Consider the following 19717-nt stretch of genomic DNA (forward strand, 5'->3'; position numbering starts at 1 on the left):
GGACACTGTGGTGAAGTTTCTGGACTCACCCTTGAATTACACATGCATAGATCTGGCCCTAAACTACATCCCGACAGCTTTGAGAACTCAGTGTCATTGTGGACAGTCAACTGCTCAAGTCCGAGTCTTGTCTCTGAGTGTTGCATATGAAGGACAGATCCAAAGAGCAAAAGGAAGGTTTTGAATTGGAATTAAATTGACCTGCAGTCCCCCAAAAACAAGTCAGACCTCGCACCCTGAATCTAACCACGTGAAGTGCTTGGTAGCAGCAAAAGCAACACTGTTGACAGGACCATGGAAGACTCACATCTCACTGCATAATGTTCAGAATGTCCAAGATAAAAACAAAGTTATGTATGAAGAGTTAGAGTTTCTCAGCTGCCAGTGGAAATGACAGTCAATAGAAACCAACTCAGGCTGACGGATCAGAATTATCCAAGGTTTTGGAGTCACTGTTGTAACTGTGCTCTGACGGATAAGAGCAAATGCTCTTAGAATGAGTGGGAAGACCGAACATCTCCGCAGAGAAATAGAAGTTAAAAAAAACCAAATAGATAATTTTACATTGAAAAATACAATAATCTAAATCATAATGTATTTCATGGCACAACTGTAGAATGGAGATGAGAGGAAATAGTGAAGTTGAAGACAGATCAATAAAAAATGTCCATGAAGGAAGCATTGAAAAACAGAAAAAACATGAATAGAGCCGGGCAAATTCCGAAGTCTAATATTCTGTCATCTGAGCCCGGAGGAGAGGAGAAAGAGTGTGGCACAGAGGAAAAATAGCTGAAGAAATAAGAGCTGAAAACACCCAAAATTTGGTGAAAGACAAACATAGATGTAAGAAGTTCAGCGAATCCCAAACATATCACATCACAATCAAACTGGTAAGAATCAAAGTCAAATAAAAAATGTCGAAAGCAGTCAGAGGAAAAGGATCCAAATTACTATGGGTTTCTCACCAGAAACGAGGGAGGTCAGAAGGAAGTGGCACATTTTTCAGATGCTGCAAGAAAAGAACGTTTCACCCAGAATTCTATATTAAGCAAAAAAAAAAAAAAAAAAAAAAAAAATCCTTTAGGAATCAAGGCAAAATAAAGACCTTCTCGAATGAAAGGAAACGAAGCGACGTCATGGGCGGTAGGTGCTACTCGACAGGAAATACTAAAAAAAGTTCTTCTGCAGGAAGAGAGCAACTTGGGACTCCAGGAATGAAGGAAAAAGCAACAGAAATGGCCAATATCTGGGCAAATATAATATATATATTTTTCTTAAGTTGTTTAAAATATGGGTGAAAGTTAGCAAAAAATATAACATTGTCTGGTGGGGTTTTTAGTGAATGTAGCTATACGTGACAAGTACAATGTAAAAGAGGGAGACTATAGTGAACTTGGTGGTAAGACTTCTGCATTCCACTTAAAGTAATAAAATATTGGTCCTGAGGAGACTCTGACAAGTTAAATAGATTATAGTCCCTAGAATAGGATTTTTCAGCAGCAGCACTATTGATACTTTGAACTGGAGAATCCCTTACTGTGGGGGACTATCCTGGTATTATAGGATGTTTAACAGCATCCGTGGCCTCTACACACTAGATACCAGCAGTGCTCCTCCAGTTGAGACAACTAAAAATGTCTCCAGAAATTGCCAGATGTTTCCTTGGGCAGGGGTGTGAGGATGGGGTCATGATCACTCCCATTCGGGAACCAATGCCCTAAGGCACTAAAAGAACTATACAGGCCGGGCGCGGTGGCTCACGCCTGTAATCCTAGCACTTTGGGAGGCTGAGGCAGGTGGATTGGCTGAGCTCAGGAGTTTGAGACCAGCCGTCTCTACTAAAATACAAAACATGAGCTGAGTGTGGTGGCGGGTACCTGTAGTCCCAGCTACTTGGGAGACTGAGGCAGAAGAATTGCTTGAACCCGGGAGGCGGAGGTTTCAGTGAGCTGAGATCGCGCCACTGCACTCCAGCCTGGGCAACAAAGCGAGACTCCTTCTCAAAAACAAACAAACAAAAACTATACAAAGAGATACAGTGAAAAATCAAATAGATAAAATGGGATATTTAAAAAATTTCAAATAATCTAAAAGAAGGCAGGAATAAAACAGTAGGGACAAGCTGAGAACAAACAAAATTAAAATGGTAGACCTAAATTCAAACATGTCAATAATAACTTCAGTGTAAATGGCCTAATCATACCAATTAAAGAATAGCAATGTTCAGATTAACTTAAAAAGAAACACAAGACCCAGCTACCTACTGTTTACAGCAAACTCACTTTAAGTCTGATTACATCCATGGCTGATGCTGGGGTGCAGGGATGTATTGGCCAGGAGGCCACGCAGTGAGAGATGCATATATGAATCAAAGAAAGCTTGGAGTCGCTGTATTAGTATCAGGCAAAGTAAAGGACATTTGCCTTGAATAAAAAGGGACACTGCATCATGATAAACTGGTGAATTCACCAAGAAGATACAACAGTTCTGAGTGTGTATGCATGGAACCCCAGAGCCTGGAAGTCCATAAGGCCAGAGCTGATAGAAATGCAAAGACAAATCCCCAGTGGTACTCAGGGATTCCAGCTTTCCTCAGTAACTGATAGAAAAAGTAGACAAAGTTAGCAAGGATATAGAAAATCTGAACACCATCAACAACCAAGTGAATGTATAGATGCCCATTGGCCATTCACCAAAACAGACCATATCCTGGGTCATGAGAATTTTTTAAAAGAACTGAAATTGTCCAAAGTATTTTCTATGAATATAATATAATTAAGCTAGAAATTAATAGCAGAAATAGATCCTAAGTCTCCAAAGATTTAGAAGCTAAACAACATACCTTTAAACAATCGGTTAAAGAGGATGTCACAAAGCAAACTACTGAAAATATTTTGAACTGAAAAATACACCACCATATCAAAATTTATGGGATGCAACTAAAGCAATGCTTAAATTTGTAGTATTAAATACTGATTTTAGAAAAGGAAAGTTCTCAAATCATCAATCTAAGCTTAAGAAACTAGAAAATGAATGCAAAGTAACCCCAGCCAGCAGAAGGAAGGGAATAATGGAGCTAACACCAGGCAACAAAAATGAAAACAAAACTGCAGCAAATATAAAAAACCAAACCTAAAGCTGGTTTAACTGATAAACCAGTGGCCAGAATGACAAGAAAGCACAGATGCCCAGTATTTCGTATGGAAGAGGATATTCTGTGGACCCCACCTGGAGCAGATCTGCGTCCTCAGCACCCTCCCAGGCCTGGCCCCTCCCAGAATTGCCGCCGCCCACCAGCGGCCCTGACCTCAGCTGCTCGCCCTGCTGTCCCCTGTAGCCTCGAGCTGATCTCACTGTCAGAGTCCCTGACCTCCTCAGCTGCCCACCGCTGCCCGGCCCACTGTAGCCTCGAGCTGGTCTCACTGTCAGAGTCCCTGACCTCCTCAGCTGCTCGCCCCTGCTGTCCCCCTGTAGCCTCGAGCTGATCTCACTGTCAGAGTCCCTGACCCTCCCTCAGGCTGCCCCACCCGCTGGCCCGCCCCACTTGGTTAGCCTCGAGCTGGTCTCACTGTCAGAGTCCCTGACCTCCTCAGCCTGCCCCACCCGGCTGCCCGCCCCACTGTAGCCTCGAGCTGGTCTCACTGTCAGAGTCCCTGACCTCCTCAGCTGCTCGCCCTGCTGTCCCCTGTAGCCTCGAGCTGATCTCACTGTCAGAGTCCCTGACCTCCTCAGCTGCCCACCCCTGCTGTCCCCTGTAGCCTCGAGCTGGTCTCGCTGTTCTTTGGCTTGGAGAGTCCCAGCCAGGCGGCAGCTCCTGAGGCCACAGAGAAGTCAAGGGTGGGGGTTGCGTGGGACAGGCGGGGTCAGGCAGCACTCCCCACCCAGGCAGGCCCCAACCTCCCAGGGTATCCCCCGACCCCCTGGGGTGTCCCTGACTCTTGGGTCACACTGCAGACTACCTGGGTGTCCCCTCAGCCCCCCGGGTGCCCCTGAGCCCCAGGTCGCCGCCCTCCTCACCGCTGACCACCTGCTTGTGTCTCCACAGCATCAAGATGGTACTCATGTGGACCAGTGGTGACGCCTTCAAGACGGCCTACTTCCTGCTGAAGGGCGCGCCTCTGCAGTTCTCCGTGTGCGGCCTGCTGCAGGTGCTGGTGGACCTGGCCATCCTGGGGCAGGCTTACGCCTTCGCCCGCCACCCCCAGAAGCCAGCGCCTCACGCTGTGCACCCCACTGGCACCAAGGCCCTCTGAGAGTGGGGAGGACGAGGATGTGGGACCGCCAGCCGCGGGCACTGGTGGGCTCTGACCTCCCCGCGGGGAGGGTGGGTGCTGTGGTCCCTGCAGGTGTGGCAGAGACGGGGTGTGGGTGTTGGGGTCTCCATCAGCCTCTGTGGGGTGTCTCCAGGTGGGCGGTGGGGGTGGGGCTGGGACGCTGTTCGTGCTCAGCAGGGACAGCCAGGGTGGATCTGACCCCGAGGGTTTTGGATGTTTTTAGGGTGATATAAAAAGCAAGTGTTTTTCTGTTTCCTCTTACGAAACACCATCTGAGCCCAAGGTACACACAGGGCGGCCTGCAGGAACCTGCTCCAGGTGGACACACGGGCCAGCAGCCACGAACCTTGAAGCTGGGGTGACCTCAGGAGACCCTGCGAGGCCTGTGAGCGGAGCCCTCGACCCCGTGAGACCCTGGCCAGACACCTTGCTTGGACTGGGGTGGCCTCTGCTACCCAGGGGTCCGGCACGGGGGAGGGCCGGGGCTTTCTCTGCCTGGTACACATGGAAAGGCAGCTGTGCGGACACGGGGTCCCCGTACTCCTGGTTTTCTGACAGTCGGTGTTTCCTGGGCCTTTGGAGCAGCTGCCAGGCCCGGACGCCTCGTGGCTCTGCTGCGTCCAGCCCGGCTGAGCATCGCCAGGGCTAGCTCACGCTGCTCTTGTCAGCCAATGGTTCTCGAGTCCTTGGGGATGTGGCAGATGCCAGCGACCATCAGACGACGTGGAGGCCCTCATGGGCGAAGGCTGAGGGGGCCGGGCCGAGGCTGTGCACATGCAGCCCACACGCCACTCTTGGGCTCCGCTGGTGGAGCTCCCCTTCCTTCTGGGTGCCGACTGCACCTCCGGATGCAGTTTTGATGTCCGTCTTCCAGGAGACAGACGGTCTCGGGTCCAGGGAGTGGAGGGGGCTGCTCCTGCTGTGCAGGTCCTGGCCGATGGCCCCTCACCCTGCCGCCCTGGGCTTTTGGCCTGAAGCAAATTCCTGAGTGGGGGTGCTGGGGCCTGCCACATCCTGTCCTGTCCACTGCCCAGCCCCGTGTGCCGGCTCCCAGGGTTCTGGCTGCAGTGGGAGCCGCCAGTCTGACCCTTGTCACCCCACGCTCTGCCCCCACCCCGTTTTCAGTTTAGCAAGAGGTCACACCGTGTCAGCAGCCTTGCACTGACCGCAGCCGGCCCCCAGGCCTCAGAGTTCTGGATGCTTCCGTGCAATTCCAACAGGCATCGTCTTCCCTTCTGCAGGCGGAGGGGCCGCTTCCCGCAGGCATCTGAGCTGTATGCCGGGGCCGTGGCTGTGGCTGTGGCAAGATGTTCCACGCTGCCGCCTCCTCCTGACTTTTCCTCGGAAACACTCTTGAATGTCTGAGTGAGGGTCCTGCTTAGCTCTTTGGCCTGTGAGATGCTTTGAAAATTTTTATTTTTTTAAGATGAAGCAAGATGTCTGTAGCGGTAATTGCCTCACATTAAAATGTCACCGATTGCAGGCACGGTGACTGCTGAATGTACCCCATGTGGCGACTTGGAATCAATAAACCATTTGTGGATCCTGTGTGGTATGAGTCGGCCCTGGGCAGAGGGAAGGATCTGGCTGTGGTCCTGGCCTCTGCCCAGACACACCCTTGTAGCCTGGGCTACCTTAGAAGGCCCCCGTGTGACCCGGGTTCCTCCAGGGCCCCAAACAGCCCAGCCCCCTTGACCTGTCACTGGCCTGTGCCTGTGGGCCGGCAGCCCAGGGGTCCTTTTGGCTCCTCACAGATGGGTCTGGCACTGCCTCCGGCTGCCCTGGCCACATCCGCTCTTCTCCCTCCCACCACCGAAGGCTTAGAGCACGGGAAGGGTCTCCTTTAAAAGGCCAAGAGAAGTATTTCCAGATTTGCGATCTTGGAGCAGCACATACAGATGGAACTGTGTGTGCACAGCGATTTTTTCTGTGCAGTTTACATTGAAGGCAAGATGTGAGTTTCTTTGTCCAGTAAAAAACCAGGTGTGTGGGTGCAGGGCAGGATTTGGGTTGAAGGGCCCATCTGGGTACTAGGAGAGGGCACAGGCCACGTCCAGGCCGCAGCCTGGGGGAAGACTGGAGATGAAGGCCAGCGTGTCTGGAATGTCTCAGATGCAAATCGCCCTCCTCAAGTGCTTGTGGGTGGTACCAGATGAACCAGAGATCTAGCGCAGGGATGGGGTTGTGTGTGGGGTTGTGTGTCTTCAGGGTGTGGAGACAGGCAGTTCTTGCGGACCACTCTGAGCCACCAGGTTTTAACAGGAAATGGGAGCAAAGTCCCCGCACTGCGGGGGGCCGCGGCACGTGGGGGCAGCGGTGGAAATAGCTGCGTTTCTGAACTCTCGGGTCACTGCCACCCTGTGATGCCTTCTGATGGTTTTAAGCAACAGAGAAGCACCAGGGAAGCAGGAGGCCGAGGAGGGTTCCCCATGAGGGCCCCTCCGTGGGAGACAGCGGGTTGTGGGAGCCTGGGAAGTTTACGTTCCCCTCACCCCATGAGGAAACTGAGGCCTGTTCTGAGCCCCAGCCCTGTGCCCCTCCCAAGGGCTTGTGTGAGGGTGGCCCACCGGGCACCTGTAGAGTGAAAAGGACGCCCGGGGGCTGGGTGGGCCACTTGCTCAGGAGGCAATTACCCCCACCCCAGTCTCAGCACAACTGCCTGGCACCCCCATCCTGGTGACCCAGGGTGGCCTCTGGTGGGCCCTGGTCTTCGAGGGCTCCAGGATTCCCCCACCGGACCCTGCAGCCCAGGGTGGGGAGGGGCAGGTCCGAGACCTCCTATCCCCCGTCATTCCCCACCTCTGACCTGGCCCTCACCTCTGACCTGACCGTCCGAGGAAGAACAACTTGTGTTTATTTCGGGGGGTCTTCGGAGGAATTCTTCTGTCTTTGGGGGTCACCGGCAACGCTGGGACAAGCAGCAGAGGGTGGGGGGCACTGGCCTCGGCGTGTGGCCCCTCGGGCTATCCTCCGCACGGGCCTCTCAGACCAGTACCAAGCTCTGCTCATTCCTGAGCAACACCCAAGGCTGTCACTGTGAGAGGGATGCCCTCAGTGCACAGCCAGTCCCCAGACCCCCCCGCGCGCTGTATGCCTGGCGTCCCCGGACCCAGCCGTGTCGTGGGCACCTGGGGCACCAGCTGACCTGCCTGTCGGGGGAGGCGGGTCTGAGCCCCCTGTGGTCCCGGTGGGCTGTTGCCTGCCATGGAGAAGGGGCTGGGGCTTGTACTCAGGCACTCACCGGGGCCATGCACATCTCCTGCCCTTTCTCCACACCTGCGTCCCCTACAGACTCCTGCTGCCGTGTAATGGACAGTGGGACCCTCTGGTGAGGTATCCCCCTCCTGCTTCGGGCTGCGGCCACCATGTCTCAGGTTTCCTGGATGAACTCATTAAAATGAACGAGTATAGAGCAGCGCGATGTGGAAAGTTCCTTCCAGAGGAAGGAACTGCAGAGAGAGGCCCAGAAGAACAAGGCCATGGAAGGGTTGCAATGCCACACGCAAACCTTGTGCAGAGGGAGTGTCAGGAGGCCCTTGTCACCCTCCCGGAGGTCAAGCCTTGAAGATTCCCCAGGGAGGTGGTGTCAGGGGATGGAGGTTAGAGATCAGGGCTGCAACCCTCTGCCCCGACCCCCGAAAGGGCAGTTACTGGGGTGGCACTGGGGGTGCTGTGAGCGTCGGCTCAAACCTCTGTCCCATCCCTGGGAAGGTGATGTGGCCTTGGGCAGAGGTGGATGCGAAGGGCCTCCTTCCGCAGGGACCTGCCCATTCCGGACGCCATGGGGGCCTGGCAGGGGCCGCGCTCCCTCCTTCTCCCTGGCCGGAGGCAGGAAAAGTCAGAAGGGGGACGAAGTCATCCACAGCAGGCGTGGAATTTCTGGGACTTACTAAATTTATTTTTAGCTACGCATAGAAAATTAAAAATCCAAGGAAAGGGGCAGGGCAGGAGGACACAGGCCAGTGACTTCGCCCAGCGCTGCCGCGGGGAGTCAGGCAGGGACCCGCCAAGTTCTGGGGCTGCTCACACACGAGGGCCGAGGACGCGGCTGGCAGGAGCTGCTCCCTCGGGCCAGACGCCCCCCATCCCTCGGCGCGCCTCGGTCCCGACGCTGCAGCTGGAGGGGGCAGGGGGTCTCCGTGCGGGCGGCGCAGGCGTCAGCGCCCTGCCCGCACCCACAGCGCGTCCGTGGAGTCGTCCGCCAGGCCCGCACCGTCGGGGCCCTGCGAGCTGTCCTCGGTGGCCGTGGCCGAGCGCGTGCTGTCCTCCCGCAGGGCTGGCTCGGGGCTGGCCGCGCGCTGCTGCTGCTCCTTGAGCTCGGAGTAGGAGCGCGAGAAGGTGTGGAAGATGGAGGTGACCGGGAAGGCCATGAGCAGGATGCCGCTGAGGATGCTGCTGAGCGCCACCACCTGCCCGGGCAGGCTGCGCGGGACCATGTCGCCGTAGCCCACGGTGGTCATGGAGATGACGGCCCACCAGTAGCTGGCGGGCACGCTGGAGAAGTCGCGGCGCGCGCCCAGCTCGCGCTCGGCCAGGTGCACCAGTGGCGCGAAGAGCGCCATGGCCACGCAGAGGAACAGCAGCAGCAGCCCAAACTCGCGCGCGCAGCGGCGCACGGTCAGGCCCAGCGAGCGCAGCCCCAGCGAGTGGCGCGCCAGGCGCATCACGTAGAGCACGCGCAGCGCGCGCAGCAGCCGCAGCACCAGCCCTGCGCGCTCCAGGAGCTTTGTCCCGCCCGGGCCCGCCGCCAGCCCCAGCAGCAGCGACATGTAGAACGACAGGAGCGCCAGGATGTCGATGATGTTGAGCGGCGCGCGCAGGAAGGCGCACTTGCTCTCGGCCTGCAGGGAGCGCAGCAGGAACTCGAAGGAGAACCAGGCCACGCACACGGTCTCCAGCACGAACAGGCTGCGGCACTTGGGGGAGCACTCGCCCTGCGGGGAGAGGGGACGCGGGGTTGGGGGCGCAGGCCTCTTGGAGGGCCGGGGGCGCGCCTTGCCCTTCCTTTCCCAGGACGAGAGGCGTCCCCCAGGCCACCCTTCCCGCCCCAACCCACGGAAGCGGGTGCAAGGGATATTGACAAACAGGCCCAGTTCCTGTTGGAAAAACCCAAAAAACCAGCAAGATTTAATGGTGATCACTTCGGGCTTGAGAGCGGATGCGCTTAGCTGACCCAGGAAACTGGTGAAAATAATGTTAAACCCCCTGACCTTTTAAAGCCTTGGGAAATGGCCTTAAGAGCAAACAGCAAACGAAGAAACATCTATTTATATGTGAAAATTCTGTAAGAAAGGTGAACATTTGTGGTATCTGTGTCAAGACTGCATCCTCCTCCTCAGCTTGGCCAGGGGGAGACTCCACGTGGAATGGCTGCAGCCACGGACACAGCCCCCCACCCCCACCTCCACCCCACCCACAGCTCCCAGTCAGGGGCTTCTTCCCTAGAAAGGGGCTGACATCAGCATCTCACATTCCGCCCTCAGCTCCTGGGACTACGTCCTTGGGGAGTCCGGTGGAGGGGTGGGGCTCCCTCCTGCCCAGTCCCCACTCTCGTGGGTGGGAGGCTGGCCTTGGGTATCGTGGGTGGGAGGCTGGCCTTGGGTGTGGCACACTGAGAAGACAGGGCCTGACTGCCCTCGCTGCAGTGATTCCAGGCCAGGAGAGGCCAATGGCGTCTCAGGGTGCTGCGCCCCCATCAAGCTCTCAGCTCCTAGAGAGGGAGGGTGTCATTCACACTGAGGTTCGCAGCTGTCCCCATCCCCCAAATCCGTGGCTCAGAGATTCCTGCCTGGAGGGAGATGAAGGAAGTAATCTCTTCTCAAAGGAACTGACTTCATTTGCAACGGAACATGAAGAAGTTTGCACGGAAAGGGCACTCTCAACACTATTGGAGGTGGTGGTGAAGGGGATTAGCAGATTGACCATGTAGCCTAGACTGCAGGCTGGCTAGGGTGCCGGGGAATGAGGGGAGAAGACAGCTGGCAGGAGCCCTCCTGGGGTCAGAACAATGTCAGGCACTCTCAGAAAGCAATGAGAAGGAGCTGCGATATGAGCAGGTTGTAAAGGAGTAACAGAGCTTAACTACTGGGTGTGGTCAGTGAGACAGAGGAAGAGGCTGCTCCCCAAACCCTGTCATCCCAGGGTGACTGGCACACTGGTGCTGCTCCGACACACAGACTGTTGCTGGGGAGGAAGAGGGGCACACAGGCATCACGACAGTAACCCAGCCAGTCACCAAAAGACTAAACCAGTGAATAACAGGCCCAGGATGGGGACTACCCAAAGGGCTACAATATCTTGTCTAAAATGTCTAGTTTCTAACAAAGAATGACAAGATATGTGGAGGAGGAGGAGGGGAAGGAAGGAAAAGAAAAAGAAGGAAAGTATGACTCATACATTTGGAAGAAAGCAACAAAAACTGCTGTGAGAGTGACCAAATGTCAAATTTAACAGAATGAGATTTCAAAGCAGCCACTATCAGTATGTTCACAAAACTAAAGGATGCATAAATGAACATACCACAAATAGAGGCTGTTGGTAAAGAGATGGACATTTAAAAAAATACCCAAACGGATATTCTGGAATTGAAAAGTGCAATAATTGAAATAAAATAATTTAAAAATCACTAGAAAAGCTTAACAGTAGATTTTAACTGGCAGAAAAAAGAATTAGTAAACATGGCGATAGTTTGACAGGAATTATGCTGAAGAATAGAGAGAAAAAGAATAAAGCAAACAGCGCTTTGGGAAGTGTAGGACACCGTTATATGCACCAATATATGCATAATGGGAATACCTAAGGACAGGAGAGAAGGGAAAAAGAAAAACTGTGCAAAGAGATAATGCTGAAAAGAAACCACAATTTTTTTAAAAACAATAACCTACATATCCAGGAAGCTCAATGAACTCCAAAGCAGGATAAACAGAGACCTGCAGGTGGACACATCATAATACAAGTAATGAAGGTCAAAGACAAGGAAAAAGTATGAAAACAGCAAGAGCAAAATGCAGATCACTGACAAGGGAACTTCACAGATAAACAGCTGACTTATCAGCAGGAACACTGCAAGCCAGGAGGCACTGGGATAGCATATCCAAAGTGCTCAAAGGAAAAAAACCCTGCCAATCAAGAATCCTATATCCAGCAAAGTTACTGTGGAAAAATGAAAGTTAAAAATAAACACTTTCCCAGGTAAACAAAAATTGAGTGAATTCACTGCTAGCAGACCTGTCTCAGAAGAAATAGTAGAGAAAGTTCTTCAGGCTGAAAGCAAGTGACCCCAGATGATAATCTGGATCGACACAAAAAGTGTTAGTAAAGGTAATTATGTAATTAGAAAAGACACTATAAGTACATTTTTTAACTGATTTAAACAGCAACTGTATAAAAATAAGATGTATATAATGTATTAAGCTTGCAGCAGATAGAAATGTAATATATGTGCAATGTATTTGCCAATAAAAGCACAAAGGAGGTGTGTGGGAGCAAAGGTGTAATGGTCTAAGGAAATGACAGATAGTGAAGCAAAAGCAGTAACAATGTGTATCACAACAATCGCACCAAAAGGGAGATAAGTGAATACAGCTATACAGGCATAACATCTCCACCTCACTGGAATTAGGCACAATACAGCTATACAGGCATAACATCTCCATCTCACTGGAATTAGGCACAAACCTGAAGCAGGTTCTGATTATTTGTGGTAAACTCCAGAACAACCACTAAAAGAAATAACTAAAAAAAAAACTTTAAAATATCATTAGTGGGCTGGGTGTGGTGGCTCATGCCTGTGATCCCAGCACTTTGGGAAGCCAATGCAGGTGGATCACCTGAGGTAAGGGGTTCTAGACCAGCCTGGCCAGCATGGCAAAACCCCATCTGTACTAAAAATATAAAAATTAGCTGGGTGTGGTGGCGTGCACCTATAATCCCAGCTACTTGGGAAGCTGAGGCAGCAGAATCGCTTGAACTCGGGAGGTGGAGGCTGCAGTGAGCAGAGATTGTGCCACTGAACTCCAGCCTGGGTGACAGAGTGAGACTCCGTCTCAAAAAAAAAAAAAAAAAAAAAAAAAAAAAAATATATATATATATATATAAAATTAGTAGAATTAAAATGCTCCATTAGAAAATATTCACCCCAGGCCGGGCGCGGTGGCTCACACTTGTAATCCCAGCACTTTGGGAGGCCGAGGCGGGTGGATCACGAGGTCAGGAGATCGAGACCATGGTGAAACTCCGTCTCTACTAAAAATACAAAAAAATTAGCCGGGCGTGGTGGTGGGCGCCTGTAGTCCCAGGTACTCGGAGAGGCTGAGGCAGGAGAATGGCGTGAACCCAGGAGGCGGAGCTTGCAGTGAGCCGAGATTGTGCCACTGCACTCCAGCCTGGGCGACAGAGCGAGACTCTGTCTCAAAAAAAAAAAAAAAAAAAAAAAAGAAAATATTCACCCCATGCAAAAGAAAGCAGTTAAGGAAGGATACAGAAACAACGTGATCTGTGAGGTGCATGAAACAGAAAAGATGTGGCAGACACAGAGCCAACTGTATCAATTGTAACATTAGATGTGAATGGAGTGAACAACCCAATCAAAAGCAGACACAGACCCAACTATATCAATCATAATATTAGATGTGAATGGAGTGAACAACCCAATCCAAAGCAGACACAGACCCAACTATATCAAGTTATTAATGGCACGAACAACCCAATCAAAAGCAGACACAGACCCAACTATATCAATCGTTATGAATGGCGTGAACAACCCAATCAAAAGCATACACAGACCCAACTTTATCAATTTTAACATTAGATGTGAATGGAGTGAACAACCCAATCAAAAGCAGCCACAGACCCAACTATATCAAGTTATTAATGGCATGAACAACCCAATCAAATGCAGACACAGACCCAACTATATCAATCATAACATTAGATGTGAATGGAGTGAACAACCCAATCCAAAGCAGACACAGACCCAGCTATATCAATGTACCATTAGATGTGAATGGGGTCAGCAACCCAATCAAAAGCAGCCACAGACCCAACTATATCAAGTTATTAATGGCACGAACAACCCAATCAAAAGCAGACACAGACCCAACTATATCAATCGTATCATTAGATGTGAATGGAGTCAACAACCCAATCCAAAGCAGACACAGACCCAACTATATCAATTGTACCATTGGATGTGAATGGAGTGAACAGCTCAATCAAAAGCAGACACAGACCCAACTATATCAGTCGTACCATTAGATGTGAATGGAGTCAAGAACCCAATCAAAAGCAGACACAGACCCAACTATAGCAATCATTATGAATGGAATGAACAACCCAATCCAAAGCAGACACAGACCCAACTATATCAATCGTACCATTAGATGTGAATGGAGTGAATAATCCAATCAAAGGCAGACACAGACCCAACTATATCAATGATAACATTAGATGTGAATGGAGTGAACAACCCAATCCAAAGCAGACACAGACCCAACTATATCAATCGTACCATTGGATGTGAATGGAGTGAACGACCCAATCAAAAGGCAGACTGGGTTTTAAAAAATAGTTGAACTATATGTTGTTTACAGGAGACACACTTTAGAATCAAATACACAAATAGATACAATGTAAAAAGATGGGAAAAGATATATCATCCAAACAGCAATCACAGGAAAGCCGGAATGACTAATAGACAAAGTAGACGTTAAAACAAAAAATATTATTAGAGATAATATGTAATGATCAACAGGTCAATCCATCAAGAAGATATAACAATTAAAACGTATGCACCAATAATACAGCAATAAGTAAATGAAGCAGAAACTGAACACAAACAGAAATTGAGAAGGAGACATTCCATAATAGTTGGAGACTTCAATACCCCACTTTTTTTTTTTTTTTTTTTTTTTAAGACCGAGTCTTGCTCTGTCGACCAGGCTGGAGTGGTGCAGTGTTGCAATCTCGGCTCACTGCAACCTCTGCCTCCCAGGTTCAAGTGATTCTCATGCCTCAGCCTCCTGAATAGCTGGGACTACAGGCGTGCAACCACTGTGCCCAGCTAATTAATACTGCACTTTCAATAATGGGTGAAACAACTACACAGGAGAGTCAAGGAAACAGAAGGCGTGAACAACACCATAAGCCAAATGGACCTCACAGACATCCGTAGAACACGTCACTCAACAACTCAATATACATTTTTGCAATGTCACACGGAACGGTCTCCAGAACAGGACATGTACCAGGCCATAGAACCAACTTCAATACATTTAAAAGGATGGAAATAATACAAGTATACTCTCCATCCACAATAGAATATTAGAGATTAATAACAGGAGAAAAATTGGGAACTTCACAAATCTGTGGAAATTCAACATATTCCTAGATAATCAAAGAGGCCAACCAAGAAGTCAGAAGGGAGTCGGACTTGAAGACGAGTAGGAATGAAGATACAACATATCCAAACTTTCATGGTGCAGATAAAGTAATGCTTAGAGGGCCAGCACGGTGGCTCACGCCTGTAACCCCAGCACTTTGGGAGGCCGAGGCAGGAGGATCACTTAAGCTCAGGAGTTGGAGACCAGCCTGGGCAACATGGTGAAACCCCATCTCTACAAGACATACAAAAATTAGCTGGGTGTAGTAGTTCATGCCTGCAGTCCCAGCTACTCGGGGGGCTGAGATGGGAGGATCCCTTGAGTCTAAAAGGTTGTGGCTTCAGTGAGTCACGATGGCGCCACTGCACTCCAGCCTGGGTGACAGAGCGAGACCCTGTCTCAAAAAAAAAAATAAATAAATAAATAAAAATAAAAAATAAAGAAAAAGAAAAAGTAATGCTTAGAGGGAAATTTATAGCTGTCAATGCATATAAGAAAGAAGAAAGATCTCAAATTAATAAGCTCACACTCCACCCTAAGACAACTGGGAAAACAAAAGTAAATAAAACTTAAAGCAGGCGGAGGAGGGAAATAACAAAGATGAGAACAGGAATTAATGAAACAGAGAAGACAAAACCCATAGAGAAGCCAATGAAACCAAAGGCTGGTTCTTGGAAAAGAGCAACAAAATCAACAAATCTTTAGCTCGTTTGAGCAGAAGAAAAAGAGAAAATTCCATTTACTAGAATCAGAAATGAAAAGCGGAGATGTGATTCCTGCTCTTACAGACGTAAAAAGGGTGATAAAGCAGCACTGTGACTAATCGTGCGCCAACACACTAGGTAACTTAGGTAAGATGGATCCATTCACGGAAAAACAAACTACAGAAACAAGAGGAAGAAACAGAATCTGCACAGACCCATCATCAGTGAAAAGACTCAGTCAGAAACCCTCAAACTACCCACAAGAAAAGCTCGGGGCCAGATGCACTGAATCCAACCACACGGTCAAAGGAGAATATCCACAGCCACAGAAAGAATGACGTCTTGTCCTCTGCAGCTGGAGGCCATTATCCTAAGCAAATTAATGCAGGAACAGAAGACCAAATACGGCATGTTCTCACTCGTAAGTGCGCGCTAAACGTTGGGTGCTCATGGACATAAAGACGGCAACAGCAGACACTGCAGACTGCCGGGGGGGAGGGGGAAGGAGCAAAGGCTGGAAACGTGCTGTTGGGTGCTGTGCTTGGTACCTGGGTGACAGGACCAATCCTATCCCAAACCTCAGCATCACACAATATGTCCGGGTAGCAGATCTGCACACATACCCCCGAACCTAAGATAAAACCTGAGATTATTAAACAATTAAAAAAAATTTTATTCATAAAAAAGGAATCAATACCAATTCCTCACAAACTATTATGAAAATACAGAAGTGGAGAATGCTTCCCAGATCATTCTATTCGGCCATCACCCTGATACAAAAACCAGATGAAGTATCACAAGAAAACCACATATGAATACCGACGTTAAAAGATTCAACAAAATATCAACAAGCTGAATTCAGCAGTGTAGAAAAAGAATTAGACATCAGGACTGAGTGGGATTTATCCCAAGGACGCAAGGCTGGTTTAACATCTGAAAATTAACGTGATACATCATATCCATATTATAGAAAAGTCACACAATCATGTCAACTGATGAAGAAAAAGCTCTTGACAAAATCCAACATCTTTTCATGACAGAAACACTCAACAAACAGGAAACCTCCGCAAAAAGGGTATCTATAAAAACCCCAGAGCTAACATCACATGTGGTAAGGAAAGACTCTGTGCTCCCCTCCGTTCAGGAACGAGACGCTAACACCTGTTCTCGTCACTTCCAGTGGACTCTGTACTGGATGTTCCAGCCAGGGCAATCAGGCAGTCAAACAGAATGTGCACAGACGCCTACTAGGCCAATGAGAAGGTCATGTCATGTCGGTTCACAAATGACAGGACCTCGTATATAGAAAATCCTTAGGAATCCACTAAAAACATCCATTAAAACTAGTGAGTTCAACAAGGTTGTAGAATATGCGACAACAAACAATTTTATCTCTATACACTCTCAATAAACGATTAATGTAATTCCCTTCACAACAGCATCAAAAGGAAGAAATGCATCAGAATAACAAAAGAATAAAAAAACTTATACTCTGATTACTACAAAACACTGTTGGAAGAAACTCTAAATTTTGACCATTCGATAGAGAAAGAACAATTTGTTATCAAGCGGTACTGGGGTGCCTGGATGTCCACACACGAAAGAATCCAGCTGAGCACTTACCTGAACCAAACGCAAAAATTAAGAAAAAATGGACCAAAGCTCAAAACGTGGCACTAAAGTTACAGAACTTTAGAAGGAGACTTGGGGTAAAATCTTCATGACAAAGGATTAGCCAAGGGCTATGAGATATGGCATCAAAAGCACAAAAAATTGATAAACTGAACTTCATAAAAATTAAAAACTTTTGTGCCTCAAAGGACAACAGCAAGAAAGTGAACAGACAACCCACACAATGGAAGGAAGTATTTGGAAATCAGGTATCTGATAAGGGACTTGCATCCAGGATAGATAAGAAACTCTTAGAGCTCAATAATAAAAAGACAACCCAAGTTAAAATTGGGCAAAGGAGGGCCAGTGTGGTGGCTCATGCTTGTAATCCCAGCACTTTGGGAGGCCAAGGTGGGCATATCATTTGAGGTCAGGAGTTCGAGACCAGCCTGAGTAACATGGTGAAAACCTGTCTCCACTGAAAATACAAAAAAAAAAAAAAAAAAAAATAGCTGGGTGTGGTGGTGGACGCCTGTAATCCCAGCTACTCAGGAGGCCAAGGCATGAGAATTGCTTGAACCTGGGACGTGGAGGTTACAGTAAGCTGAGATCACCTGGGCGACAGAGTGTGACTCTCTCTCGCTAAAAAAAAAAAAAAAAAAAAAAAAAAAAAAAAAAAAAAAAAAAAAAAAAAAAATTGGGCAAAAGGTCTGAATAGATATTCCTCAAAGAAGAGCTCTCAACTGTCAGGAAGGACATGAAAAGATGCTCGACATCACTGGTGATCAGGGAAATGGGAATGAGAACCTCACTGCAGCTTCAGAAGGAGGACGCCACTGTCCCAGCCCCACTGCAGCTCAAAGAGACGCCCCCAGCCCCACTGCAGCTTCAGAAGGAGGACGCCGCTGTCTCAGCCCCACTGCAGCCTCATACGCAGGACGCTGCTGTCCCAGCCCCACTGCGGCCTCATAAGGAGGACGCCGCTGTCCCAGCCCCACTGCGGCCTCATAAGCAGGACGCCGCTGTCCCAGCCCCACTGCGGCCTCGTAGGCAGGACGCCGCTGTTCCAGTCCCACTGCGGCTTCAGAAGGAGGACACTGCTGTCCCAGCCCCACTGCAGCCTCAGGGCTGACCCAGCCCCAGATCTGGGCTGGGGACCTTCTCAGGAGTCTACAGCCTGTCCGCACAGCTGGTGGAAGCCCCGTGGACTGGTCCCAGCACACCGCCCCAAACGTGGTCCCCACCGCAGGACAGGGCTGAATCCGGGCCTGGCGGGTGCTCCCCATGGCTTCCTCCACCCCTGAGGCCTAGGTCTGGGGCATGGGTTTTGTCCTAGCATTTTAAAAACTGCGGTAAAACACATGTAACAAGACACCACCTGAACCGTTTTAAAGGGTGTTAAATGCATTCAGAATGTTGTGTGGCCTTCACCACCTGTCTCCAAGGCTATTACCCTGTCAGCCCGAGACGGTGGCCCCGTCAGACGTCCACTCCCCGTTTGCCTCCCTCTGCAGCCTTCTCTGACCACGGGCCACAGTGAAGTCTTCACCGACATTCAAGGCGGGTGGGCTGCTGCGTGGATCCCTGGCTCCAGTCCATTCCCGAGCCTCACAGGCCCTGGGAAAAGTGGGGGGACCCACTCCCGAGCCCCGATCCGTGCCCGAGGGAGCCCCTGCAGAGCCCCTCCCACCTGGCAGCATGTCCGGGTGCAGGAGGCTCGCGGGGCAGAGCTCAGGGGCCTCAGCGCTCCCAACCACTGGGGCTATGGGCCCTCAGGACGCCAGGCTTGGGCGTCCACGGTGGGTGAGCCAGGCAGGCTGGCCCCAGGGCACTGTCCTAACCACTGGTCGAAGCTGCCTTCCACACAAGCCCTTCTGAGGAATCCTGTGTCCCTGGCCGGGCGTGGGGACCGGCGGGGCAGGAGCGCCCCCCTGCCCACAACAAGGAGGGAACCGGTGCAGCTGCACCCAGAGCCAGAAACCGCCTGGACCGGGTCTGCCGTGGTTAGAAAGAGACCACCTGCAGAACCACAGGTGGGACCGTCAGCGGGCACGTTTCCGGAACTTTCAACCCAGAAAACAGACCCTGATTGATCAGATTTGATGCACCTGTGGCCAAAAATCAGGTCAGAAAAGAAGTCTACGTTCAGCCTGGCTCACCCAGCTTTGAGGCCCGCACAGCCACCGCCCTCTAGATTGTTTGGCTTTTTTTGTGCGTTTCAACAGACGTTCAGGGTTTCCTCTGGGGTCCCAGGGCCGGCTCCTGCCTGCCCTGGCTGGGCGGGCACCTTCAGACTCTGCCCCGCAGCCCTGAGCTGCTCCGCGATGTTCTGTGCTCTGAGCAGGCCCTACTGGCAGCTTCTGCCCTCTGCTGTCAGGGTAGGGTCTGTGGTCTCGGGTTCAAGGGCTGGGGACTGTGAGGGGTGTGAGCAGGACCCCAAGAGCGGGGCAAGCGCTTTTTTGGGGAGGGAAAGTGGACCCCACACTCAGAGATCAGTGTGGGCTTCTTAGCCCTGGTGTCAGGACACTCTGATTATCACAGGTTTCAGGAATGGTGTCTTGGCTGCATCACCGACCCGCACGCGACTGCGTTTCTGTGAACGTGAAAAGCAAGTTCGCTCCCACGCACAGGAACCTGTGGGTAAACTGCTCCCGAGTCCCTGGGCCCCAGGGTGAGCGCCCCTGAGGAACACAGAGCCGGACGGACCCCTGCCCCCGTGGCTCCCCATCACGAACCCACGTGTCTGTGG

At 50.7% G+C, this 19717-nt stretch overlaps 1 protein-coding gene across 3 annotated transcripts in view; it reads left to right on the forward strand.

Moving 5' to 3' along the window:
• SLC66A2 (solute carrier family 66 member 2) overlaps positions 1 to 5822 on the forward strand; it is a 48448-nt gene extending 42626 nt beyond the window's left edge. For all 3 annotated transcript variants that reach the window (XM_030810230.1, XM_030810231.1, XM_030810228.1), the window contains one exon: positions 4046 to 5822. In XM_030810230.1, the coding sequence (XP_030666090.1) occupies positions 4046 to 4253 (208 nt within the window). In that variant the 3' untranslated portion in view covers positions 4254 to 5822. The remainder of the gene's footprint in view (positions 1 to 4045) is intronic.
• The last annotated feature ends 13895 nt before the right edge of the window (positions 5823 to 19717 follow it).

The sequence above is a fragment of the Nomascus leucogenys genome, chromosome 4, assembly GCF_006542625.1.
Source record: "Nomascus leucogenys isolate Asia chromosome 4, Asia_NLE_v1, whole genome shotgun sequence".
NCBI lineage: Eukaryota > Metazoa > Chordata > Mammalia > Primates > Hylobatidae > Nomascus > Nomascus leucogenys.